The sequence below is a fragment of the Pituophis catenifer genome, unplaced genomic scaffold, assembly GCF_029215685.1.
Source record: "Pituophis catenifer annectens isolate HBS135680 unplaced genomic scaffold, rPitCat1.0.hap2 SCAF_9, whole genome shotgun sequence".
Classification (NCBI taxonomy): domain Eukaryota; kingdom Metazoa; phylum Chordata; class Lepidosauria; order Squamata; family Colubridae; genus Pituophis; species Pituophis catenifer.
This window is the reverse complement of record NW_027256889.1, coordinates 8921276-8948783: the sequence shown is the minus strand read 5'-3', so window position 1 is coordinate 8948783 and position 27508 is coordinate 8921276. Positions and strand designations below refer to the sequence as shown.

Here is a 27508-nt window from a genome sequence, read left to right as displayed (position 1 = left end):
GAGGAACCAGATAAATCCATGTGCAGAAGACAAATGCATTAAGGTGATTGCATTCATAGTCCTCATTAACTGGGCACCGAGTGGGAAATTGCAAATTCCAATTCTGCAAGGAAAGTAGAACCTCAATGGTACAGCAGAGTTTACATGCTTCACTCCAATTTCGGGCTGGTGGTGGTGGATGTGGTTATACAACCCACCAACCCAGTGTTTCTCAACATTGATAACTTTATGTCTGGACATTGCTGACTGGGGAATTCTTGAGATTTGAAGTCCACACATGTTAAAAGTTGTCAAGCAGACTATAAACCAATCATATGACACACAGAGAGAGAAACTCTGACTTCCTGACAGTGTTCACACAATACCTTTAATCAGAGACAGAGTGCTTACATTCACACATGCATACTACTTTTTTTTTTTTAAAAAAAAAATTTATTAATTTTCCATTAATTACATTTTTCAGTGCTTAATAAACATCATGTTATCTGGGTATTTAATTGGCTTAGCAATACGGATTCTATGCATACTATTTTTGAGTAGTGTTAGTTTTAGCTTGCTCATTTGTATCCTCGCACGCTACACAACCCTAACCTAACCCTAACAACCCTAACATAATCATTAGATTATGGCTCAAACTATTCTGCAAATTAAGGCTGTAGCCTAATTCAGTAATCAGATCACGTATGTTACGTGATCACAGTTTGTATCATAGAAACAGCTGTTGAACCCAGCGGTGGGATTCAGCTGGTTCGGGCCGGTTCAGGTGAACTGGTTGTGAAATTGCTGGCTGGCCCCGCCCCTTCCAGGAGTCTCCACGTGCCCCGTTTTGGCTCCCAGGTAAGTGCAGGGAGGCCTACTATGCCCAAAATGGGGCATGGGGGGGTCAGCATGGCCTCCCCCCATGGCCTGTTTTTGCTCCCAGGAGGCTGCAGGGAGGCCTGCTAGGCCCAAAATGCACTGGAGGGTGCCCCCCGCCCCCTGTGGCCCATTTTTGCTCCCAGAGGGGTGCAGGAGTCTGTCTGTCACACCCATGGCCACACCCACCATGGCCACGCCCACCCAGCCAGCCATTAGGGCAGAAAACCGGTTATTAAATTATTTGAATCCCACCACTGGTTGAACCTAATTGCTACCTTGGCAGATTCTCTTTGAAAAAACATCTAAATCCAGTCTCTCTTGAAAAGCACCAATTACACTTCAGACAACTCCAGAATGTAGTATGGTTTGATTTTAACTTCCCCAATATCCAGGCATGCACAGTACAATGATTAGGTCCACACAAGCTACCTAACTCCACTGTAGCCCAGTCTACCAGCTGGTGTGAACCCCGACACAACCTAAGCTCACAGTGGCTTAAGCCTTGATCTGGTTCATGGAACAAACAATAATTGACTGAGTTTGCATAACGAAATCCTGGAATGTGGCTTGCAAATCATGGTAGTCAGCTTGGCACATTAGCAATAGCATAGCAATAGCACATAGATTTATATACCACTTCACAGTGTTTTACAGCGCTCTCTAAGCGGTTTACAGAGTCAGCGTATTGCCCCCAACAATCTGGGTCCTCATTTTACCGACCTCGAAAGGATAGAAGGCTGAGTCAACCTTAAGCCTGGTGAGATTCGGACTGCCAAATTGCAGGCAGCTGGCAGTCAGCAGAAGTAACCTGCAGTACTGCATTCTAACCACTGCTCTTTACACTAAACAAAACCTAAATAAATCACAGGACGATATAATTCAAGATGTATGAGTGAAATTTGGAGCTATACCTAGAGCCGAGGTGGCGCAGTGGTTAGAGTGCTGTACTGCAGCTACTTCAGCTGACTGCTAGTTCAGCAGATCAGCAGATCAAATCTCACCGGCTCAAGGTTGACTCAGCCTTCCATCCTTCCGAGGTGGCTAAAATGAGGACCCAGATTGTTGGGGGCAATATGCTATTTAGTATACTGTCGATTGTTGTAAGCCGCCCAGAGTCCTTGGAGAGTGGGCGGCATAGAAATATGATTAATAAAATAATAAAATAAATAAAAAATAAATACCTTTGGGAGTGGTGTTTACCGTACTGCTGCCCCAGCTGCTTCTTCGGATTTCATCATAGGCAGACTCTACATCAAATGAAGAACAAAGATGACATATTAGGCAAAAAACACCACCACCACCATTTAGATCAGTGTTTCTAAACCTAGGCAACTTTAAGATTGGGTGGTCTTCAACCCCCAGAACTTCCCAGCTAAGAGCCTTGGTAGTACAGGGGTTTAAGGCACCCTGTTATTAAGCTTATTAAGACCAGCTGCCTGCAATTACTGCAGGGTTCGAATCTCGCCAAGGCTCAGGGTTGACTCAGCCTTCCATCCTTTCTAAGGTAGGTGAAATGAGGACCCAGTTTGTGGGGGCAATAAGCTGACTTTGTATAAATATACAAAAGTATGAAGGCTATTGCTGAGCACATTGTAAGCCGCCCTGAGTCTTCGGAGAAGGGCGGCATATAAATCAAATTAAAAAAAAAAAAAGTTGCAAAGTTGGAGAAACACTGATGTGGATGGAGAAGATACAACAAGTTCAAAGGCCCGGTTGTCGTTGTGATTGTAAAGCAGGCCATCGTGTGACCGCACTTGATTTTACAATCTTTTTTGCAGTGGTTGTGAAGCCAAACCATTGTTCCCCATGAGGCCTTTTTTTTTTTTTTTTTTTTTTTGCTGCAAACCAAAAGTAATAAAATGAGTGAAAAACTCCAGGGTGAATGGTTACTAAGAAAGCAAGCAATTGTTACCAACCTAGCCACACTTCCTCTTCTCACTGTTCTGCCCTTTGAAATGAATCTGTAAGTTTCTGTTACCCTCTTTCCCCAAAAATAAGACCCAACTGGAAAATAAGTCCTAGCATGATTTTTCAGGATGCTCGTAATATAAGCCCTACCCCCAAAATAAGCCCCAGTTAAGATTGTCAACCAGACGGAGGCGTTTAGTACTGTATTTTCTCCAAAATAAGACCTAACCGGAAAATAAGCCATAATGCGTCTTTAGGAGCAAAAATTAATATAAGACCTGGTTTTGTTTTGGGGAAAACACGGTATGAACTCACCAGATTTGACTTGGACCCTTGGTGGAGGCGGAGGAGGCTGCTGGGTGATCACCGGTGCAGACGGATAAGTGAAAGTGGGACTGCCTGGCAGAAGAAGGAAAGAAAAGAAGAAGGAATGATGAGAAAAGGAAAAAGCTCCATTTTGTTTCAATATCCCTCCCCTTTAAGAAAACAACAGCAACACAAAGCCCAATTTGCAGAAAGTTCCAGTGACAGATTAAATGACCGAACTTGGTGCAAGGTTTTAAAAAATTAATGATAGATCAGGATTATGGAGAACCAGCAGTGTTTTGCTTACAGAAGTAAACGGGTTTTATGATGGGATTCAAACGGAGGCAGTTTGGTGTAGTGGTGAAGACCTAAAAACCAGGAGAGGGTGAGTTTTAGTCCCACCTCAACATCGAAAGCGGTTGAGTGACTTTGGGCCAATCACCAGGCGATGGTGTATTCTAGTCTGGCCTCAGCACTGAAAGTGGTTGAATGACTTTGGGCCAATCACCAGGTGATGATGAGTTCTAGTCCCACATCAGCATTGAAAGCGGTTGATTGACTTTGGGCTAATCGCCAGGCGACTGAGTTCTAGTCCACCTCAGCATTGAAAGCGGTTGAGTGACTTTGGGCCAATCACCAGGTGATGGTGAGTTCTAGTCCCACATCAGCATTGAAAGTGGTTGATTGACTTTGGGTCAATCACCAGGCGACAGTGAGTTCTAGTCCCACCTCAGCATTGAAAGCGGTTGATTGACTTTGGGTCAATCACCAGGCGACAGTGAGTTCTAGTCCCATCTCAGCATTGAAAGCGGTTGAGTGACTGGGCTAATAACTCTCACACCCTGCCCATGTCACCTCACAAAGTTGTTGTGGGAAAAATGGGAAGAGAAAGGAGTATTAGATATGTTCACCACCTTATATATAAAGTAATGAAGGTGCGGGATTAAAAAAAAATCTAATAAATTCTCCAAATTTATGTTAGGATTTAGATTCTCACCATGCAGCAGAGACAACTCCTCTGGCATCACATCACCGGGTTTCCCCCCCCCCCCCCCATCCCTGAGCTTGTTCATGGTCTTACTTTGGCGCAGGTAGGTGAGGTGAGACAGCAAGATTTCGGTGTTGTAAGGTGAAGTGAGGCGTAGGAACCCTTCCTTCCCCAATTTGCAGAGCTCCTTTCCATCTATGTGCTGAAAGAGGCTGGTTTCGATGTCGGGAAGGCCATACTCCTTCACCGCCCAGTCCAGCCACTGACGGACGTGGTCGCAGCTCCAAACACCCGGATCTGTGAGGGAGAGGAGAGTTTGGAGTAAGAAGCGAAGAGGTCCACAGCCAGGGGACGTAAAGCAGCTCTTGGAAGCTGCTGAGTTGGGGTGCAACAGGGAAGGTGTGAGATCTGGTGGAACAAGACAGAATCTTCAAATGGTGGGGAGGGACCTATCTTCTACTAACCTGCTGGAACAATGACCTTCTCTTCTCTGGATGAAGAAACGGGGGGACTACGTTGATTGGGGTATCCAGTTGAGTAGGACACTTGGGATGTGTCGACCGCCGCTTCCACTTTGTTCCTGCGGGTGGCACTGCATTCCACTGGTGATTGTCTGCTGGGAGAGAGAGAGAGGTAGGTATATAGGAGAAGGAGGGTAGCAGGTCTTCACTCAAGGTGGGCATCTGTGGGGCATCCGCCAAGGCTCCATAGATGTTGTGAAGCCAAGGAGGGACTCCCTTGTAAATCTCCTCTTTTCATCCTATGGACGAGTGTTTCTCAACCTTGGCTACTTTTAAGATATGTGAACTACCACTCCCAGGATTCTGGGTGTTGAAGCCCAGACATCTTAAAAGTTGCCAAGGTTGAGAAACAGGCTGTAGAACCACTCATCCAAGCCTCAACCTTTGGCAGGAGATGCATTTAGGAGCACCATCTTCTAGAGCAATCAAGCCTGCCAACCTGTTTGCCCTGAAGGCAACGTCAATTTCTTTGGGCTGTCCCTCTTGTTCAGTCCAAAATCCAGTGGTGGTGTGTTGGGGAAGGTGCTGGACTAGTCTAGAACTTGGGAGGCTGTGATTTTGTCTTCTCTCTTAGGCATGGAAACTGGTTGAGTGTCTCTGGGGCAATCACTCAGAGAGTGGCTTTCATGAAAAAAACAAGGCGATTATGGATGCCAATTTGAGTTTTACAAAATAAAGGCAGGATATCAAACCCACAGCTTCAACCTCAAACTGTCTACCGTGGACCTCACCCTGTTCCTAAGAGGTCCGTAAAGGGGGCGTGCATAAGCGCACCAGCGTGCCTACCGTCCCTGTCTTACTGTCTCCATTTATTTATACATACTTCCTTTGTTCATGTTTAGGTTCATACTTATACTTGCTATCTTGTACATGTTTGACAAACAAACAAACAAACAAACAAACAAACAAACAAACAGACAGACAGACAGACATACTTTTAGTGCAATGTTTCCCAACCTCAGCAACTTAAAGCTTTTGTGGACTTCAACTCCCAGAATTCCCCAGCCAGTATGGGGATGGCTGCATGGCTGGCTGGGGAATTCTGGGAGTTGAAGTCCACTCAGTTTAATGTTTCTGAGGTTGAGAAACATTGATTTAATGGAGTGTTTCTCAACTTCAGCAGCTTGAAGATATGTAAGACTTTAACTCCTGGAATTTCTCAGCCTGCATGTCTGGCTGGGGAATTCTGGGCATTGAAGTCCACCTATTTTCAAGGTCTAATGAAACAAAGAAATAAATAAGTCCGAAAGCTGGATTGCTGCCCTCCAAAGCTGCTAACCTGCTGGAGCAATTGACTTGTTCGTTCTCCTGTTTCACCATATGGCCTCGGCTATTGACCTGGGCTGACCAGGAGGGGTCTTCCAATCCTGGCTCTTCCTTGCCCCCATAATCTTCCACTGGAGACACTTCGGTCTTCAAGAGGTGTGAGGAGGCAAAGGATGGGTCGAAGATGGACTGGTCCTCACTTACAACTGACAGCGCCTCCTGCAGGAGAAGGTAGGGAAGTAACGGGAAAAGACGAGAGCGACGATTAAGAAAAATCAGAGGAGATCTACCACATTGGACTGAAGAGAGATCAAGTCCATTTCCTGATTGAAAGACCCTAAATCCATTCTGATGGTCACATAACATGTAACATCCAACTTAGCAGTATTGTTGTTTAATGGGACAGCATTGCTCGTTTATCACCCTTCCTGTGCTGGTTGTCACCTTTAAAGACCTTCATGGCTTGGGACCAAGTTATCTGAGGGACCGTCTTTTGCTGGTCACATCTACCTGACCCATTAGAGTGCGGAGGCAGGGAATGCTGCCGGTCCCATCCCCGAGGGCGATACACCTGGTGGGACCCAGAAGGGCCTTCTCTGTGGTGGCTCCCTCTCTCTGGAACATCATCCCCCCAGAGATTAGAATGGCCCCCACTCTTAACACTCTTCCGGAAGGCGCTGAAGGCCTGGTTCTGCCAGCGGGCCTGGGGAACCCAGAGAAGGATGGAGTCCATTAAATGGCTCGTGCAATCTGCTGTCGCCGGGGCAGGAGGTGGAGGGTGGATGGGGGTGATTTTATTATATTAATCTATTTGATTCTTTTATTAGTTTTATTGTTTTTTAATGTGGTTTTAAATGATGTAAGCCGCCTTGAATCACCATGGGCAAATAGGCGGTAATATAAATTCAGTAAATAAATTCCTACAACCTACCAAGCCACAAGCAACCCACAATCCCTGTGTGAACCCTGCAGGCTTTTGAATGAAGGATCTGAATTCAGGATTTTAGTTTTAACATCCTGGAGGCCTGAATGGAAAGCACAATCTTTCCATGCAGGAAATCCACACCCGGTTATTCATTTCCGGCGCTGTTCACATAAATGGGAATCAAGAATCAAAGAGTCCGTCGCTTGCATGTTACTAAGAAACCTATCGGCGGGTCCAAACTGACCGACAAGATTCCTAGACTGGGTGGACCAAAAAAATAATAATCCTGATTGATCCCAACAAAGAATGTCCTTGGAGCAGACAGCAGAGTTAGGAGATGCCTGCTGTCAATTTCCATTGGTGTTTCTCAATCTTAGCAATATTAAGGCCTCTCTGGACTTCATCTCCCAGAATTCCCCAGCCAGCATGGAGGGGATGGTGAGATCCAAGTTCTGCTTATTATTTTTTTTATCCAGTGCATCTAGAAAAACAGAGCTTCAGTTGCGTCATTGCCATTATGAGCTTGGCCACCCTCTTCAAAGGTCCCATCATGTCCGCCATCTTGACTTTTTTTAAAAAAGTGTTTTATTTGTTTTAAAACATTCAATTTTCATTAAACTGTGTGATCTGGGTACAGTTATTTTTAAACAATCATAATATACATATTTGTTGTGGTATTCATCACCATAGTATTGATAAAATAATAATACGATAATATAATAACCATAATACTTAACATCATCTTCTTTAACAACTCTCCACTTTAGCATTTCCTCTTTTTATATCTCCTCCGTTCTAACTTCTGTTTCTGTTGTCTAGCCATTGATAAAATATGTCCCATATCAAAAAAATATTCAGGTTCTTCTTTATCCTTAATAGTAAGAGTTAGTCTATCCATTTCTGCGCATTCTAATATTTTCTTAATGACTTTCCCCTCAGACGGAATTTCATCGTTTTGTTGTGCAAATACAATTCTAGTTGCCATCTTGACTTTTCTGACCACACCCAGCCTCCAAGGCTGTTGTAAGAAACTCCTTCCGTTTCATTCTTATATTACGGTCACCTCCTGGCAAGAAAGCTACTTGTGTCTGTTTCGGTAACCTGGATTTCTCTAGTTCAAAACATCTATTCGAACAACAGGGAATAATTCCAGCAGGGAAACAGGCAGGTAAGATGCGCAGAAAAATAAACAAACAGCCTCGATAGAAGAAAGAAAGACCCAGAGTCACCATAAAGCAGCTTTGAAAGAATTTTAACAAGCGACTCTAACAATGAGAGACCCCCCCCCCCTTGGGAGATTATTCTCTAGAAATGCTATTTCTGTCAATTATTTAGAAATTGTTGAAGATTGTGAATATTTCCCCCCCTTTTTTAGAGTGGGTAGGATTCTGGTGGTAGAAGGGGAGAGGGTGCATTGATATGACCCGTAGCGGAAGGCAGTGAATTCTGGAATGAGTTCTTGGCTCATTGGATCATCTTGCAAATTCTGAAAATGAATGGAATATAGATAGTCTTTGACTTATGACCCACAGCGAGAGCCTATTTTGCCCTCCCTGCCTCTAAACAGGCCCGGCCCAGAGGTGGGTTTCAGCAGGTTCTGACCAGTTCTGGAGAACCAGTAGTGGAAATTTTGAGTAGTTTGGAGAACCGGTAGTAAAAATTCTGACTGGCCCCGCCCCCATCTATTCTCTACCTCCCAAGTCCCAGCTGATCGGGAGGATATGGGGATTTTGTAGTAAACATCCCCTGGAGTGGGGTGGGAATGGAGATTTTACAGTATCCTTCCCCTGTTATGCCCACCAGGCCATGCCCACCAGGCCATGCCACGCCCACCAGGCCATGCCACGCCCACCAGGCCACGCCCACACAACCGGTAGTAAAAAAATTTGAAACCCGCCACTGGCCCGGCCTTAAAGGGAACACAGACCTGAATGCAGAAACCTGGGGAATGGGTGATTGTGACGAAGGAGAGAGAAATTGCCTACAGAAAAGAAATTGAACGGGATATAGCTAGTCCTCGACTCGTAACCACAGCTGGGACCAGAACGCTGTTGCTAAGCAATGTGGTTGCTAAGTGAGTTGCACCCCATTTTATGGCTTTTTGCCACAGTCATTAAGGGAATCACACAGGTGTTAAGCAAATCCATCTTCCCTCTTTGACTTTGCTTCTATGGGAAGCTCCCTGGAAAGGTGGCGGGGGGAGATCATGTGACCTTGGGACCTTGCAACCATTGTAAATACATGCTGGTCTCCAAAATCTGGTCACATGACAGTGGGGATGCTGCAACGGTTGGAAGGACTGAGTTTTTTCAGCACCCTTGTAATTTTGAACAGTCATTAAACAAATGGTTATACATCAAGGACTGCCCGTGGCCTAAAGCTCCCCAGTTTCTTTTATTTCTTTTCCTCTCTTACACTTTTATCTTTCTTTTTGATCTTTCTTTTTTCTTACTTAATATTACATAGCTGACGTTTCCCAGGGCCACACAATGTGATTTTTCACCTCTCTGCCTCGTCTGCTGTTGGGATTCCTAGGCAGTGACACAACTTTGGCACAGGAAATAGCAGGGAGGTGGCAGCTATACAGCTCAGTTGAGAAAGAAAAGAAAAGAAAAGAAAAGAAAAGAAAAGAAAAGAAAAAAAGAAAGAAAAGAAAAGAAAAGAAAAGAAAAGAAAAGAAAGAAGAAAAGAAAAGAAAAGAAAAGAAAAGAGAAAGAAAAGAAAAGAAAAGAAAAGAAAAGAAAGAAAAAGAAAAAGAAAAAGAAGAAATTCTAGGGAGGGAGGGAGAAAAAGAAAGAAAAGAAAGTAAGGAAAGTGAAAGAAAAAGAAAGAAAAAAAGGGAGGAAGAGAGCAGGAGAGAAAGAAAGGAAGGGAGGGAGGGAGAGAGAAAAAGAAGAAAGAAAAAGGAGGGAGGGGGGAGAGAGAAAGAAAAAAGGGAGGGAGAAAGGGAGAGAGAGAAAAAGGGAGGGAGGGAGAGAGAGAGAGAGAAAGAAAGGAAAAGAAAGATTCTAGGGCGGGAGGGAGAAAAAAGGAGAAAAGGAAAGAGAAAAAGAAAAGAGGGAGGTGGGCAGGGGTGAATGAAAGAAAAAAGGGAGGGAGGGAGAGAGAACGAAAGAAGAGAAAGAAAGAGAAAGAAAGAAAGAGGGAGGGGAGAGAGAGAAAGAGAAAGAAAAAGGGAGGGAGAGAAAGAGAAAGAAAGATTGATTCTACCAGGCATAGGCAATAAAAAGGAATATATTCTGATAAAAGACTTGTAAAGTTAGTGTATTTGATAGGGGAAGAACTGAAGCAAAATATGACGCTGTCCTTGGGGATGGTAAATATGCAACTGTCAGCCATCAGTGGCCTGTCTGAAACATGGCAAGATTCTCCCTGCCAGTGACAATCCTTGAAATAAAACAGGCAACAGCAAGAAACTTCAATTCCGTCATTCAAATCACAGTTAAACGTGCAGGTAGGAGCTCCGTTCCCTTCTGCACCCATCTTTCTGACCTGTAGTGAAATTACGGTACAATAATCCGCCAGAGGAAAAGAATTGCGAGGCCCTTGCTGATAAGGCCAACTCTTTCTCGGTTTTTAAACCACAGAACTGGGAGGTGGCCCTGCTGAAGGCGGAGGCTGCAATCACTGAAGACGCATAACTCGGTTGCGAAGTCAACTCACTTTCTACGTGCGCACAAAACAGTTATTCCTAAACAAACCCTACAAGGTTGGATTTTGCACGACACACTGAGCTGTAAGACGACCAACCCTGAAGGGAAGATGTCATGCACCCATGGAGTTGTGAGGTTTCTAGCTAATCGAGGCAAAGATTTTGTGACCAGAAAGCCAACAGCTCTGGCTTTTGAGATTTTTTACATAAAGGTTTTTTTTTTTTTAAAAAAAGATTTTTTAAAGAGTCTAAAATTTAGGAGAGTTACAATTTATTTATTTATTTATTTATTTTATTTCTATACCGCCCTTCTCCCGAAGGACTCAGGGCGGTGTACAGCCTAATTAAAAACACAAAGACAGACAAAATTTAAAAATAATTAAAATTATTAAATAATAGGCCCAATTTATAAAACCCCAAATTTAAAATCCCATTTAAAACCAATTAAAATCTTTACATTGATAGCCCAGCCTGGCAGAACAACAAGGTTTAAGGGCACAGCGAAATACACGGAGATCAGAGATTTTACGAATTTCTGGGGGCAGATCATTCCAGAGGGCAGGGGCTCCCACAGAGAAGGCCCTCCCCCTGGGTGTTGCCAGCCGACATAATTTGGCCGATGGCACCCTGAGGAGACCCTCTCTGTGGGAGCGAACTGGCCGGTGGGAGGCTACTGGTGGCAGAAGACGGTCTCGAAGGTACCCGGGTCCAATGCCATGGAGCGCTTTAAAGGTGGTAACCAACACCTTGAATCGCACCCGGAAGACCACTGGGAGCCAGTGCAGCTCGCGCAGGAGGGGTGTCACGTGGGCACAATGAGTTGTGCCCACAAGCAAATTTACCTTTTAAGATAATGCTTTATATCATTGGGATCATTACAGTCCTCCCATGATGAATGCAGTTGGGAACAGAATTCCATTGCTAAGCAATGAGGTGGTTAAGTGACTTTTACATATATATATATATATATATATATTGGGCCACGGTTGTTAAGCAATTGTTAAGTGAATCAATATAAACAAATCCGGCTTTCCGTATTGATTTTGCTGATCAGAATCCAGCTGGGAAGGTTGAACATGGTGATCATATGGCCCTTGGATGCTGCAACCGTCATAATTACATGCCTTTTGGCCAAGCACCAGAATTTTGATCACATTATTAGCAGGGGTATTGTGAGGGTCGTAAATACAAGGACCTTTCGTTAAGCCTTTTCTTGCCCCAGTGCCATTCATTAAGCCATTGTAACTTTAAAGGGTTGCTAAATGAATTGCTGTAAGTCAAGGATCACCTGCAAAGCTTCCTCTTAAATTTACCCGGCACCGTTTGGCTAGCAAAGGACGTCTGCATCTGCTTGCTTGGGGGGGGGGGGGAGGGAAGGAAAAAACAAAACAAAACCACACTCTGCCTATGCTCAGAGTTGCCTTTGTTCAGGACATCTTGGATTCCTCCAAGGCAGCTTCCCGAGACTTGCGAAACAAATGTTTGCTCCAATGTGGTCTTTGTGGAGGAGAATCTGAATCTGGCACACGCACCCCCACCCCCACCCCTAAACCTGGGTGCTGCAATGCAAACTCAGTCAAGAACTAAAAGCAGAAGTTGGCAGGGTGCTGAACAGACACTTCTGCAGTCTTGATAGGAGATGCTATTGTCAGATGCAAACACTCAGAGCAAAGGGGGTGGTGTGAGGAACTGTGCTTGGCTTCTTAGGAGGCCTGTTTTGCACACAATGGTCTCCGTTCTTCAGCTGGTCAAGGAAAGCTCTCGGGGCCTCCTAAAACCACAATTTTCAAACTTGGCCATTTTAAGATGAGTGGTTTTCAACTCCCAGAGATCCCCAGTCGGCCACTGAAATCCATACATCTTGAAGTAGCCTTCTACTAACCTGAAAGATTCAATTAATCATCTAAAAGATGAATCTGGTGCTTCTGGTGATCTCTTTTTTTGTTGTTAGTTGTGAAGTCGTGTCCAACCCATCGTGACTCCATGGACAACGTTCCTCCAGGCCTTCCTGTCCTCCACCATCCTCTGGAGTCCATTTAAGCTCAGGCCGACTGCTTCAGTGACTCCATCCAGCCACCTCGTTCTCTGCCGTCCCCTTCTTCTTTTGCCCTCCATCTTTCCCAGCATCAGGCTCTTCTCCAGGGAGTCCTTCCTTCTCATTAGGTGGCCAAAGTATTTGAGTTTCATCTTCAGGACCTGGCCTTCTAAAGAGCAGTCAGGGTTGATCTCCTCTAGGACTGACCGGTTGGATCGCCTTGCAGTCCAAGAGACTAGCAGGAGCCAAAGCAGAAGGCGGCATTTTACAAGACCAAGGATCCAATGAAGAATATCTAGGGTAGTCTACTCCATCATGGATGCCTTTCAGACCTCAGCTCCCAGAGTTCCTCAAAATTCTAGGAATCATGGCCAGAAAGTGCCCATGTTGGAGGAGGCTACTCAAGAAGGAAGAATTGCTGTTTTTTTTATGGCTGATGTTGTACAACATACCTGTATTAAATTGGAATGAGAACTGGTTGGTTTGGAGTTAGACCAGAGTTTCTTAATATTGGCAAGAAGTATGGACTTCAAAGACCAGAATTCCCCAGCCACCATGCTGTAGCAAGCTGGGGAATTCTGGGAGTTGAAGTCCACACTCCTTAAAATTGCCAAGGTTGAGAAAAACTGGCTTAGACTGTTGTATATGACCATAATTTCTTAGCCTGGCTTAGTATGGTGTATGAATTCACTCCATATGTATGAAGCATGGAGGTGCAAAGTCTGGGATGCAATGGTCCAAGCGACCGCTTGATGGCAGCAAAGGATTTCCCATTTCTCTTTGCTGCCACCTATGCCTTTTCTGCAGTATTGCAGCCTGGATTTCGTGGTCTTATTCTAGAATGAAACAAACCCCGTGCAATTCTATTGTAGTACTCCCAAATCCTAGGCTCAAACCGTTTTAAATTCTAAGGCTGGGTTTTCATTTTATAGTAAACACACAATTTTAGACTCGGGTATCCCATTATAGCAAACAGCAACCTACTAGCACTGAGCATGATGAGAGAATCAACTAAGTAGTAGCCTAACCATGCTTCTATAGAAAACATAGTAACTCTAGGGGGAATTTTTAGAAACCAGGAATGATGGAAACAGCCTCCCCACCTGTTCCTGCTGTATCCGAAACATTAGATAAATAGAGATTTATTGGACCCATGGAGATGGCTGGTCATCTCATAGCAGTAGCTGTAGATGTCGAGGTACACTGCCCTTGAACATGGAAGCTCCATTGCTCAGCACCCCTTCTGATGCCTATTGGCTATGAAAAGCCTCAGGCTCCCTTTGCTGATAGAAAACCTTCCTTTTTTAAACCAGCCACCAGGCTTCCTAATGACCGAAGTGCACAATCACGCAAGGACGAGATTGCCTCACTGTTGCGCTGCGTTGCACAAAATGGTGGGTGGGGCCGAAGAGCTGCAAGTAATGCTGAACTGTGGGTAACACCCGATTCCAAAGCAAAATATGGGCACCTCGGAGGCTGAAGGAAGAGATGGGGAGGGAGGGAGAGAACAATGGGTTGGATTCCAGCCAGATGACTATTCTGTCTAAAGCAGTTGGCAGAAACTTATCCGAGGAAAGCCCGGATAGAAGTTCTCTTAATTTTCCCTTTTCAATCATTTCTTCAATGCAACTTGATTTTGGTGGCCATCTTCGTGTATCTGAGAGGAAGAGGTGAGGAGAGAGGCCCTCACTCTTGGTCCTCTGCCCCGGTCTTTTTCCAAATTGGAGAAAGGGCGGAATCCTGTAGTGGTTGGCAGGAAGAAGGGGTGGGTTCAAATCAGTGGTGGGTTGCTCTCGGTTTGGACCGGTTCGCAAGAACCGGTAGTAAAACCGGCAGGAGATTCTGCCCACTGAGCCAGATGTCATCATAGGTGATCTGGGCATGTGCAGAAGCTTCTGCGCATGCGCAGAAGAGCGCCCGCGAACCGGTAGTAAAGGTAAGTAGAACCCACCCCTGGTTCAAAAAAAGATGGCCTGGTTTGATTTGGGCTTAGCACAGGAGTCTTTAAACTGTGATTCAGTATTGCCCAGAGGAGACAACGGGGCTGAGGGACAAGCTCACTGTTATGTATGTATTAATTTATTTTATGGAATTTGTAAGCCACCCCAGGCTGCCATGAGCCATAACGTGTTTTCCCCAAAATAAGACCAGGTCTTATATTAATTTTTGCTCCAAAAGATGCATTATGGCTTATTTTCCAGTTAGGTCTTATTTTGGGGAAAATACAGTACTAAATATCTCTGTCTGCTGATGATCTTAACTGGGGCTTATTTTGGGGGTAGAGCTTATATTAGAAGCATCCTGAAAAATCACACTAGGCCTTATTTTCCAGTTGGGTCTTATTTTCGGGGAAACAAGGTATTTGATCAGCATTGCAGAGACAGAAATCAGCAGATTCCAAGGATGTCCACAGGATGTGGTAAATAACATCACAATGGCAGCTGTGGCCATGGGTGGATCAATTATACGGTTATATCAGCCATTCGTTATTTGGACCACACTTGGCAGACACCCCTGGCACCTTGAAACAGTTGTGGTGCTGCAAAATTTAAGAATCCCTGTAAGAATTGAACAATAAAGCTTCCCAGAGAGCTTTGGTTACACAATTGGGAGATTTAAAAATTGTAATAAAAAATAAATCTGTTAAAAACTGAACTAAATGAGCAAAAAATATCTACATTAGGTTTCGTTTTCAATATTTATATGTTTAAATTGCCCAATCGGGTAGTAGCAGCATTGTGTGGCTTCCAAATGAGTGATAATGTTGAATCATGGCTTGGAGATGATCAGCAAAGATTGGTGGGAAATTGAAAAAGTAACACAGAAGAAGAGAATGGGCAAATATTTCTGTATGGTAGCCAGGAAAACTGCATAGAGTTATGATAATTACCAGGAGCTGAATTCCACTTAGAACATAGAATAATAGAGTTGGAAGGGACTTTGGAGGTCTTCTATCCAACCCCCTGCTCAAGCAGGAGATCCTATACCATTTTTGACAAATGATTATCAATGATGGAGCACCATTATTGGTCGATTGCTCTAACCATTAGGAATTTTCTCCTTAGTTCTAGGTTGCTTCTCTTCTTGGTTAATTTCCATCCATTCTTTCTTGCCTTGCATTTTGGTGCATTGGAAAATAGCTTGACTGATCCCCTCATTTTTGTAGGAGCCCCTCAGATATTGGACCTCTGCTATCATGTCTTAAAGGAAACTTAAAAGGAAACTTTCATATTCCTTTATATGTTTCCCATTTGGATAGGGTAGAAAATCCAAGTTGGAAACTCTGCAGTGTGTCTGTAAAAGAGGATTCGGGGGTGTGCATCTCTCTTAGCACAAGGAGTGAAAGAGATGCATGAATGAATGAGACAGTCTTTCGTCGGAAACCCCTGTGCTCTTCCTGTTCAGTTCATAAACCCAGACAATTGCTACTACACCTACTAGCAAAAGCCAGTTTTTTAAAAAATCACAGTGCTTTCCAGTTTTTTCCTTATGGGCAGACCTTTTGTGTAGAACAACCGAATTTAGAATAACAGAGTTGGAAGGGACCTTGGAGGTCTTCTAGTCCAACCCCCTGCTTAGGCAGGAAACCCTACACCACTTCAGACAAATGGTTATCCAACATCTTAAAAACTTCCAGTGTTGGAGCATTCACAACTTCTGGAGGCAAGTTTCTTCCACTGATTAATTGTTCTAACTGTCAGGAAATTTCTCCTTAGTTCTAAGTTGCTTCTCTCCCTGATTAGTTTCCACCCATTGTGTTAACCCATTCATTTGCCATAATAACATTATATAAACTATCGTGTCTGAGCTGTAAATATCTCAGAAGCCCTTTGATGGAGCCATAGAGCTCTCATGAAGTCTTCTGTACCCCCATCTAATGGCCCTTCAGGTTATTGCAGGTAAGAAATGGTGGCCTTATAGACAGGTAGTCCTCAATTGATGACTGCAATGGGGACCGGCATTTCTGTTGCTAAGCAAGGCAATTGTGAGTTGTGCCTCTTTTCATGAACTTTTCTTTACCTCGGTGATTAAACAAATCACTTTTGTTAAGTGAATCATATGATTGTTAAGTGGACCCAGCTTCCCGCATTGACTTTTTTGGAAGCTGGCAGGGAAGGTTGCAAATGGGGAGTACATAGCACCAGGATGCTTGGTCATAAGTGTAAGGACCAGCTGTAAATCGTTTTTTTATTACTTTTGAATTGTCAATTAAAAATGGTTGCAAGTCGAGAACGAGGCCTATTAAACTGGTTGCCTTATTTAGTCTGCAATACAATGCTTCTGCCAAAAATTCCTGTTTATGTTCTGAGTTCTTACTTGCCATTTAAGATATTAATTCCACCATCAATTCACTGACAAGGTTCACATTTCACTACAGTTTCTGCAGGCAATATTATCAGCCTGGTTAAGAATAAAGCTCCGATGTTCAAAAGCACCAATATCAGATGTGGATATCTAAAACTGGATTTACGTTTCCAAGATGATGTTGACTTTCGCAAAATGGTTGGCTTTCAATAGTCAGTTTTGTGATTTGTGCACATTTGTAAAAATCCCTGGAAATCAGACTGTCAAGATAGAAAATCACACTGGTCAAAAATCCAGTGTTGCAAATGTGAACTGTGCTTAAATAATTCTGCAAATGTGCTTTCTTTTTAAATAAAGAGGCTCACTTCCAAGAAATTCATTCTTGTAATTTGTTGGTACTTTAAGATAACAGGATGAAGTATTAATCTAGATAAGTTGGGTTGAGGCCCCAGTTGCTAATTTCATGTGTTAAAGATTGGCTCCAACCCTCTATGTAGGTGTTAAGAGCCATCTGAGAATCAATTATCTTAATTGCATTTAAAATAACATATAATGCTTCCTCATACCTAAGACCCTAAATTTTAAACAGCATCCATAGTTAGCAATATTTGGGGGGAAATTTAAGAGGAGAAGATCAGACGGGAAGATGCTATGAAGTTATAATCAAAAATGCCTGTTTCGGATACCACGTCTTATTCCAGAAGGTATCGTTCCATACATAATATTCACCATTTTCCTGATTCCTAGCTAGATAAGAATTAGAAGGATTTCACTTTACAACAAAGAGTCTTGTGAGAGCCTAAAAACTAACACATTTATGTGCGTATGAATTTTATTGCCTGTATTTCATCAGAGATCGGGGGTACTATCCTGTGATAGGAGAATATGGAACATCTTTGATTATGAATGACAGCTGAATTTACATAACAAAGTCGGGTGGAAATTTCATACAGGAAATAACAGGCAGACCTTTATTAACAGGGCTCATTCACAAAATATTTGTGATTTGGATGCTGAAAGTTTTGCCTTCTGAACTGACAATGCAAAAGTAATAAAAAAAATACATTACAGTTACTCCTCAGCTTGCATTTGTTCAGCAATTTGTTTGAAGGCACGATGGTACTGAAAAAGTGACTTACAACTGGTACTCACACTTATGATCATTGTAGTGTCCCCATGGTCATATGATTGCTGCTTGGGGACTTGGCAATTGGCATGTATTGACAACAGTTGCAATATTCTGAGGTCGCGTGATCATTGTTTGCGACCTTCCCAGAGGCTTCCAAGGAGCAAAGTCAATGGGGAAAGCCAAATTCATGTGAAATATGATTTAATGACTGCAGCAAATGTCCCAGAATGGACATGACGCATCTCTTAACACTGGTTGCAATTATAGTCGTACGTCAAGTACTACTTGTATAGCAAAACATTGGTAAATTCTTTTTTTCTTTCTTTATTGGCCAAGTGTGATTGGACACACAAGGAATTTGTCTTTGGTGCATATGCTCTCAGTGTACATAAAAAGAAAAGATACATTCGTCAAGAATCATAAGGTACAACACTTAATGATAGTCACAAGGTACAAATAAGCAATTTAATCATACTAGGAAACAATCGATATAAATCGTAAGGATACAAGCAACAAAGTTACAGCCATGCGGTCATAAGTGGGGGGAGATGGGTGGTAGGAATGATGAGAAGATTAATAGTAATAGTAATGCAGACGCAGTGAATAGTTTGACAGTGTTGAGGGAATTATTTGTTTAGCAGAGTGATGGCGTTCAGGAATTGTTCATAGAACTATAGAAGGTAAGGTTTGGAACGAACCTTGAGATCATCTAGCACAATTCCCTTTCCAGAGCAAAAAGTCCGTTATTCTAGCATCCTTGGTAAAAGGCCACCTAGCTTGTGTTGAATGGCCTCCAGGGAAGGAGTATTTCCCACCTCCATGCCTCATTGCTGAACCTCTCTTAACTCTTGGGGAAGATTTCCTAATGTCTAGGTGAAATCTATGCCTTCTAATATCCACCATTGTTTCTTGTCCTGGAACAACTCCGAACCAGTCTGCTCTATCCTCTACCTCGGTTATTTCTCAAGTTTAAGATATCTGGACTTCAACTCCCAGAATCCCCAGCCAGCATGGATTGTTCAAGGTTCTCCATCAATTTCAGTCATGGAAACCTGCCTGGTGACTTTGGGTCACTTTCTCTCTCTCCCAGCCTAGAATAGAATAGAATAACAGAGTTGGAAGGGACCTTGGAGGTCTTCTAGTCCAACCCCCTGCTTAGGCAGGAAACCCACACCACTTCAGACAAATGGTTATCCAACATCTTCTTAAAAACGTCCAGTGTTGGAGCATTCACAACTTCTGGAGGTGAGTTGTTCCACTGATTAATTGTTCTAAGTGTCAGGAAATTTCTCCTTAATTCTAAATTGCTTCTCTCCTTGATTAGTTTCCACCCATTGCTTCTTGTCCTGCCCTCAGGTGCTTTGGAGAAGAGCTTGACTCCCTCTTCTTTGTGGCAGCCCCTGAGATATCGGAAGACTGCTATCATGTCTCCCCTAGTCCTTCTTTTCATTAAACTAGACCTACCTAGTTCCTGCAACCATTCTTCATATGTTTTAGCCTCCAGTCTCCTAATCATCTTTGTTGCTCTTCTCTGCACTCTTTCTAGAGTCTCCACATCTTTTTTACATTGTGGCGACCAAAACTGAATGAAATATTCCAAGTGTGGCCTTACCAAAGCCTTATAAAGTGGTATTAACACTTCACGTGATCTTGATTCTATCCCTCTGTTTATGCAACCCAGAACTGTGTTGGCTTTTTTGGCAGCTGCTGCACACGGCTGGCTCATATTTAAAATGTTGTCCACTAGGATTCCAAGATCCCTCTCACAGTCACCACTATTGAGTGAGGTACCACCTATACTGTACTTGTGCATTTTGTTTTTCTTGCCTAAATGTAGAACCTTACTTTTTTTTTCACCTAGTTAGTTTATTTTATTGATTATCCCGTGGGCCATGTTAAAGTGCAGAGTTCCAAGCACAAATTATTACTAAAATCTCTCGCGGCCTAATCCACCTCACAGATTTAATGTAGAGAATAAAAGAGGAAGAGAGAATTCTCTACATGTTGCCTTGGTGTCTCTTTGTGAAAAGGAAACCTTTGCTTCTCTCCTCCCACCTAGAATATTAAGTGAATCTTGAATGAATGTATATACTATCAAACTATTTTTTGCAGTGGGGGGGGGCAATCTGGACAGGGTTGACCTTGTAAAATAGGGTAGGCATTGTAGTCCAACACACCAAGCAGTTGTATCAAAACTACACCACAGCGTTTTTTTTTTTATCAATTCAAGCATGGTAATATAGGAACTGAAAACAGAGACAAATTAACCAAAGGAACTGAGACTTGTGACTGCACATTGTCCCACCTGGAATTATTTTAGACACATCACTTTAAAAAACAACAACAACTGAAAAGCAGCAGAAGAGCAAAACACAAAAATGAAGGACAGAAGGAGGAAATTTAAACATTTCTAGGATTTTAGAAATGAGGATTGCTACTACCGTTACGGCCAAAATAGCACAGCGCTTTCTGTAAACCAAAATATAATCTCTGCATGAAGTTTTAAAGTTTGCAGAAGTGCCCAAACAGAGCAAAGCAATGTGCAAACTTGCAAAGAAACACCCACATACTTTTTTTTAAAAAAAAAAATTGTTTAAGCCTCCAGGGAGAATACTAAAAGTCGATTGTGGAGGATTGATTCTGTCCAATTGACATGTGGGGGAATCTTGAGGTGGAATCTCACGGGGATTGGGACCAACCACAGTCAAAGTACTTGTAAAATCAACTCCATTCATATGAGGATTACTTTAAGACCATCCCGATTTATGACAGAAATTCCGGTCCCAATTGTGGTTGTTAAGTCAAGGACCTCCTGCACTGTACATAAACCACCTTGATTTGAGCGATAAAAATGTGATAGGTGAGTGGGTAGATTTCTATGCAATGCAAAACTTTGCCCGCTCATTTCTGCATATCGGATTTTTGCTAGAAGGCCTGTACGGACAGACTGGAATTTGGCAACAGACTTGGAACTTGGTCCAAATGGGAAAATAATGTAATCTGAAACCAAAAGTGTTGTATGGAATTACAGACTCACAGGGGCTTTGAATAACAGACTGCAGGGTGAAGATTAAGCAGGTAAATCATACAGAATTAAGTTTATCTCCCGGTCAGCAAAAGATTGACTTAACTTCTGCCACCACTCTGATAAGGAAGTAGCCACAAAAATTTCCATGTGGGTCATTGATAATATATTTTGTTTTAAAAAAAGGCTTTTCACAGAGCTGACTTTCTAACCAAAACAAACTTGAGATGAAGACCATTAGTAATTTGTAACTAATCATAGTGGACATATATGTTAAATATGGAAATATATTAAATATAGAAATTATATTAAGAAGTGTGATAATAACAAACAATGCAAAGAGGTACAATAGAACAGCTGTGGCAAAAGAAAGCAAAGATTGTACCAATAGTGGTGGGCGCCTTGGGTGCAATCCCAAAACATCTGGAGCATCATTTGAATACCCTTGGCATTGACAAAATCACTATCAGTCAATTGCAAACGTCAGCTTTACTTGGAAAATCTTATAATATCCTACAACAACACCTTTAACACCATCAAATGACAATATCTGCCCATCCAGGTCCTTGGGAAAGGACTCAGTAGGTGGACAAAACTGCGAAACTCGGTCTAAACATCTGGCCGACTGTGCAACAAAGATAAATAATGTTACCTCAGATATTGGATTCCTTAATTGGGTTTAAGCATTGCAGATGTGGCCAAGGATAGAATGGGAGCAAGTGACATCCTGTGCATTGTGACATCATTCTGCATGCATGTGGTCAAAACATCAAGATTGCAGCCACAACAGTGTGATCAACACACCACCTTCTTTTCATTTGCAACACACATTAAAAACAGACAGGACTGTGAAAGTTGTAATTCCATTTCAAAGAGATACTTTTGCCATACACCACCACACCTTACCTTTATTCAAAATATCGTGAACAAGCACTGTACATGATAACAGCTGCAAAGATTATATATGCTTTTTATTGGAAAAGATATCTGATTCCCTCTACGGAAGAATGTTAATTAAATGGGGAATATCTAGAATAACTTTGTATCTAAAAAAACAAGTGTGATATACGGTTCTTACTTGGAAACGGTTTCTGGAGTATAATTCTAGGCTTGGCATTGTGTTGCATCCCCAATTTGACTTCTGGAATTTATATTTTAATCTGATGTATTGTCTACAGGCATTCGTTGCCATATTCTTTCCATATATTGTTTATTTAAATATTTTCTTTTTCCTGTTATCAGTTTTCATGTTGTGAATAGAGGCATATGTCTACTAGGAATTGGTCATGAAATGTCTTAAGTTATTAATGGTGTATTAGAATATATTAGCTAGCGATAGTTTGGAGTGCCAGTTATTTGAAATGATATTGGTTATCCACCAGTAAACTGCTGCTGGCATAGTTTGTGCATTTGTATCAGTATTATTTCTTTTCTTTTCTTTTTTAATTATAAAAACTAAATTAAAATGTAGAAGAAATCGGATCACACCATTGTAGCTGTCCTTTTGATTTTTTTGACCATATGCTTTAGACCAGGAATCAACTTTTCTTCTCACTTTTATCAATTCTGAAGCTATATGGGCCTGACTCAAGCGTTTTACCAACAAACACTTTCCTGAGTTCCCAGTCTATTCCCACTGGGCTGACTGTGCCAGTCAGGAATTTTGGAAGATGTAGTCTTTTTCCATCTGTAAGGTTAGCCCAAATCAGATGGCATGTTATATGATTTCATCTTGTTCAGTCTTGTACATTTTTTAGAAAAAGAAATAGGTTGGACCAATGCCGTATCTGCTTCCCATTTTAGGTGTGAGCAGAATCACAGGGAGCACCTGCCGTTAAGTCTCTATGCTCTTTTGATTTCCCACAATGCCCCCAAAGGATGCTTCATCCAGGGGTATTATGGGAAACTAATAATCAGCCAGACTCACACTGCTAAAACGGTTCATTTTTAATGCGATTCCCAGAAGACTCTTGACAGATGGATGGCAGCCCTGGAGATTAGGGTCAGTGGTCACATGGTGCAAATCCCACCTCCCCCAGGACCAGTTACACCCCCTCCCCCAGTGCAATCTTCTATTGAGTTTTCCTCACCAAACAAGCATTAAGTCCAGACTTCCATGGGAATTTACATGGGAGACAGAAACCTTCGGACTCACGAAAAATAGCAGGAGGCTTTTAAATATGGTGACCATATTTTCTTGGGAAAAAAAAAAACCAAAGGACCAACAAATGATAAAGGGGCTAATTTGGCAGAGTTTCATCAGAATTAAAACATAATAATAATAATTGTTTATGTTGGTAACTTGGCTTTACAAAAGAAAACTGGAGAGCCGAACCAAGAAAAACTTCAACAAAACACACATTCTAAAACCAAACAGCCCGTGTACATTCGTTTAAAGAAGACAATTCATTTTCCACACGAACGATGTAAAAGCCGCTGCATGAAGCGGTATACATGGGTATCGCAAGAGTGAAATGACCTAAAGAGAGGACAAAAGTGAGGTTTTGAAAAAATAAATATATCCCCAAAGGACATCTTTCTGCAGTCAAGGACTGGCCTTTATCATAAAGGACTGGTGGCCACTGTAAAGCAAGGGGAATCTATATTTTTATCTGTATGAGTATATGGAGAACTACAAATTATAGCCCGGAGGGGCTCAAACAACATGTTTGGGATTCTGAACATTGCTCGGAGCAAGGAAAATCCACTCGTGTTGCTCACATGTGAGGCGGGCAAGGCTGACATGGCAGAGATGGAGGACAGCGGTATGGGAGGGGGGGTTTATGGTTGCAGCTCGGAGATGCTGGTGGGACAGCTAGCACAGGAAGCCGAGGCAGGAAGTCTGAGGCCACAATGGCGGAAGCCTCTGTTGCTGCTGATAAGGACTGCTGGAGAAGCTCGGAGCTGCCCTTGTTAGCTTGGGGGGTCTTTAAATAGCTCTCCCATCTTCTGTAATAAAGGATCAAGAGGAGGAGGTGATGGGAGAGATGTGTGCAGAGTTTCCTGTTTGGCTATTGAAATCCTAAGTCTGGGAGGAGGGGGGGGGTTGGCGGTTTTACTGGCGCTTGGTCTCCTCTGCTCCAGCAATTCTTTGGCAACTGATGGGACAAAGGGACAGCAGAGGCCGGCAGAAGCAGGACTGGCTGGGAGAAAGGATCTGTCAAATTTGGAGGAATTGGGCTGGGTATGAAAACGGTACCCGGGACAGGAAAGCCTTCTTATCTTTGCTCAAAGAGACTCTTTAGGGGTTGCCCAGCTGAAGGGCTTGTTCCAGCCCTGGTAGGCAAACTTGGAAAAAAAAATAATCAAACTGGGATGAGAGACCACGAGAAAACTCAAGGGTGTAGGTTTAGATTGCACAAATGAAAATACCAGAGAGGTGAGCATGTCTAAATTGTCACCAAGGAAACTAGATGGACGTCACAGGAGAAGACTATTTCTTGGGTAGATTGATATTCCACCTTTGCTCAAAGCTGCTTAGACAACTACTGCCATTCCATTTATCCCCATAACAATAACCTGGTGAAATAGATTGAGATAAGAGAGTATGACTTGCCCGAAATCACCCAGGGAATTTCCATGGCTGAGGATGGAGTCAGACGTGGCCTTTCCTCATAATTCATCCTTATAACCAAGGATTACTCAACCTTGGCAAACTCTTAAGATGGGTGGACTTCAATTCCCAGAAGTCTCCAGCCAGCATGCTGTATAATATAGCAAGTTAGGGAATTCTATCACCATATCAAGAATAACATGGTGCTGGAAATTATGAAGAGATGCAAAAAGGATTTGTTTGAACAGGGGTTTTGCTATAGGATTTGCCATTACGAGGTGCCCTGAATTTGTCCCCAAAGTATCTCAAGAAGGTGCTGCAAAGCCATGGAGAAAGCATTCAGGAGGAAACCAGAAATAGTTTGCCTCAGAAACGATTGTTGTTAGAGGACACCAAGATCACTTGATTGCTTTTTGGCTCCATGTTGTGCGTGGGAGTTTCCCAGAAATTTTCCTTAATGGATGGAAGGTTTCTGATCAGTTCCAACATACTCTTTTTGTATCCTTGCAATTATTATGGGAGAATCCTGGCATGACAAGAGAAGGTTCTTTTAACAACACCTCTGCTATGTAGCCCCACAAGCTGAGACTTGGCAAGTGACGGAATAAATAGATTTTGAAGAATCCACATTGCATAGCCCTGAAGTCAAATGTTCTCTCACCTGCTAACCTCAACAATTACACACAGGATGGGGGGTGGGATGGGGGGGTGAGAGGAATAACCATGTTTAAAAAGTTGGTAATCTCTGCTTCTGCTTTCTTAAAGTTTCTGGTTGACCCAATGGTAGACCTGCTCCAGAAATTCAAAATGGCATTTAAATATATCTCGTCTTTTAAAATTATTTTTATAAACAAGTCAAGGCACTTCTTCCTCTTCCAATTTTCCCCACAACAACAACAATAACCCTGTGAGGTGAATTGGTCCTAGAGCAGTGTTTCTCAACCTTGGAAGCTTGAAGATGGGTGGACTTCAACTCCCAGAATCCCCCAGCCAGCGCTGCTGGCTGGGGGATTCTGGGAGTTAAAGTCCATCCATCTTCAAGCTTCCAAGGTTGAGAAACACTGTCCTAGAGAGACAAACTGTCCCAAAGTCACCCAGGTGAGCTCATGCCTAAGGCGGGACTAGAACTCACTGTCTCCTGGTGATTGGCCCAAAGTCACCCAACCGGCTTTCATTCTTAAGGCGGGACTAGAACTCCTGATCTCTAGCCTGGTGTCTTCATCGCTCAGTCAAATTGGCAATTTTTTTCTCTTCTTGTACATTTTAAAAGCAATAATTCATCAAATCTACGTTAGCCTTGCATCATCCATTAACAGCCCCTTGGTCTGCAGAGATAACCAGGCTCATATCACTGCCTTGCTAGATCTTCATCAGATGGCTTTTTCAAATCAAATCATTTTGAAAGCAGGAAGAGCAGAGAATCTGGGATGGGGTGGTGGTGTCTGATTAACTTGGTTTGACTTGAAGAAAACTGCAGAGCCTTATTTCTTTGGAAACTGAATCATTCTTTCTACGTCCCATGGAAAGGCAGACTGTTAAGGCAACTTTTATCTATCCCTGCCACAAAATGAACAGGGAAAGAAAAACAAACAGGCAACAAATCTTGGCCTCTCACGCCTGAAGCATTCCAGAAAATCCTAAAGTCGATGCCAAACCCAAGACTGGTTCTCAAGATTTGGGGGAACCCTCAAGTGAGAGAAGACATCAGCGTTCTCATTCACCTGGAAGTTGTGGAGCTGTATTCACCAGCTAATCCGAAATGTCATAGAGAAGGAAGATGGAGGGTGATGTTAGGCCAGGTCCTTTGCTAGTCGTGAGTCTATGCCTCTATGGTCTCTATGCGTCCCCTTGAAGCCAACTACTTCCAAGAGCAGCTCAAACAACAAAGCTCTGGCTTGCTGGTTTCGCTGTGACAGACCAAGCCAGCTTCTTCTTTGCAAATGATTAAGCAAGGCTCCATTTCCCTCAACTTTAAAAATCTGAACAGGTCAGCACTAAACTACAGTTAAAATCCCAGCACAGATTCCTTCCTTGCCAATAATAATGCAAAACCGAAGATAAATGCATATCCTTAGAGAAGAGTTGACCCGGGGAAGAAGAAAGGTTCCCCTCAATGAATTCTGAAAATTCTCTACCAATCTAAGTTGATTGTTAATATTATTATTTTCTTCAAGAGCACAGCATGGTTAAATACAAGGCTTATGCTTGAGTTGATAAAATTTCGAAGCCACCAATGTTTATACAAGTCAGCCTCTGTTTGGCCAACCTGGTCAGGAATGTATGCTGCATAGGAAAACAAAATGTAAAAGGAATGGACGAACCAAAAGCTAAAGTTGGAAATAATGAATGAATAAAAACAGCTACAGCTGGAAAGGATAAAAGCTTTATCAAAATTGAAAATGGATTAATGACAACAAGAATGCAAAATAAATAAATAAAAATAAAATGAACTGACCTCTTACCACAGGGGAGTCATTCCAATTTGGGGGTAACGTGTCCCCCAACATTTTGCATCCTACCCCGCACTTCTGTATTTTGGCATGGAGATGCCATTTTCATCTCTTGCCGGGCATCTTGATGGCGTGGGGAAAGATATGTCCCTGTGTCCGGTTGCGACAAAGTATGGAGATCCCCCAAAACTCTCTCATTTGGTTGGCCAGACTTAGCGGTGCAAGGGGCTCTCTGCTTCACAGCTGAAAGTGTCTGGTGGTGGTTTGGTTTGGGTTTTTTAAAGTCAGAGACATCAACCGCCACGAAAGGGAAGGAAGAGGAAATTTTTTTGTACCAGAAGGAAAGAGCGGAGGGGGGCCCTGTTTCTGGAGCTGGGTGTGTATGAGACAGAGAGGAACTGAACCAGAGACCAGCTCAGTGCAAACTGGAAGACAGAGACAAAGCGAGGGGGGATCAGCTGCTAACAAAGATGGAGGAACTTCTCCAGAACTTACCTTGATGGTGCAATCCATGGCACGCCTCTACCTGCTGCTTTCCGCCTAGATCTCCATGGGCATTCAGATGAGTTGCATTGGCAGGGCTGATC

At 42.8% G+C, this 27508-nt stretch overlaps 1 protein-coding gene across 1 annotated transcript in view; it reads right to left on the bottom strand.

Annotated features, from left to right (window-relative positions):
* LOC139321348 (retroviral integration site protein Fli-1 homolog) overlaps window positions 1-27508 on the bottom strand; it is a 30834-nt gene that overhangs the window by 2447 nt on the left and 879 nt on the right. The window contains exons 2-6 of the mRNA XM_070950019.1: window positions 5861-6066; window positions 4525-4676; window positions 4154-4357; window positions 3082-3165; window positions 2040-2105 (exon numbers count right to left, since the gene is read on the bottom strand). Of these exons, the coding sequence (XP_070806120.1) occupies window positions 2040-2105; window positions 3082-3165; window positions 4154-4357; window positions 4525-4676; window positions 5861-6066 (712 nt within the window). The remainder of the gene's footprint in view (window positions 1-2039; window positions 2106-3081; window positions 3166-4153; window positions 4358-4524; window positions 4677-5860; window positions 6067-27508) is intronic.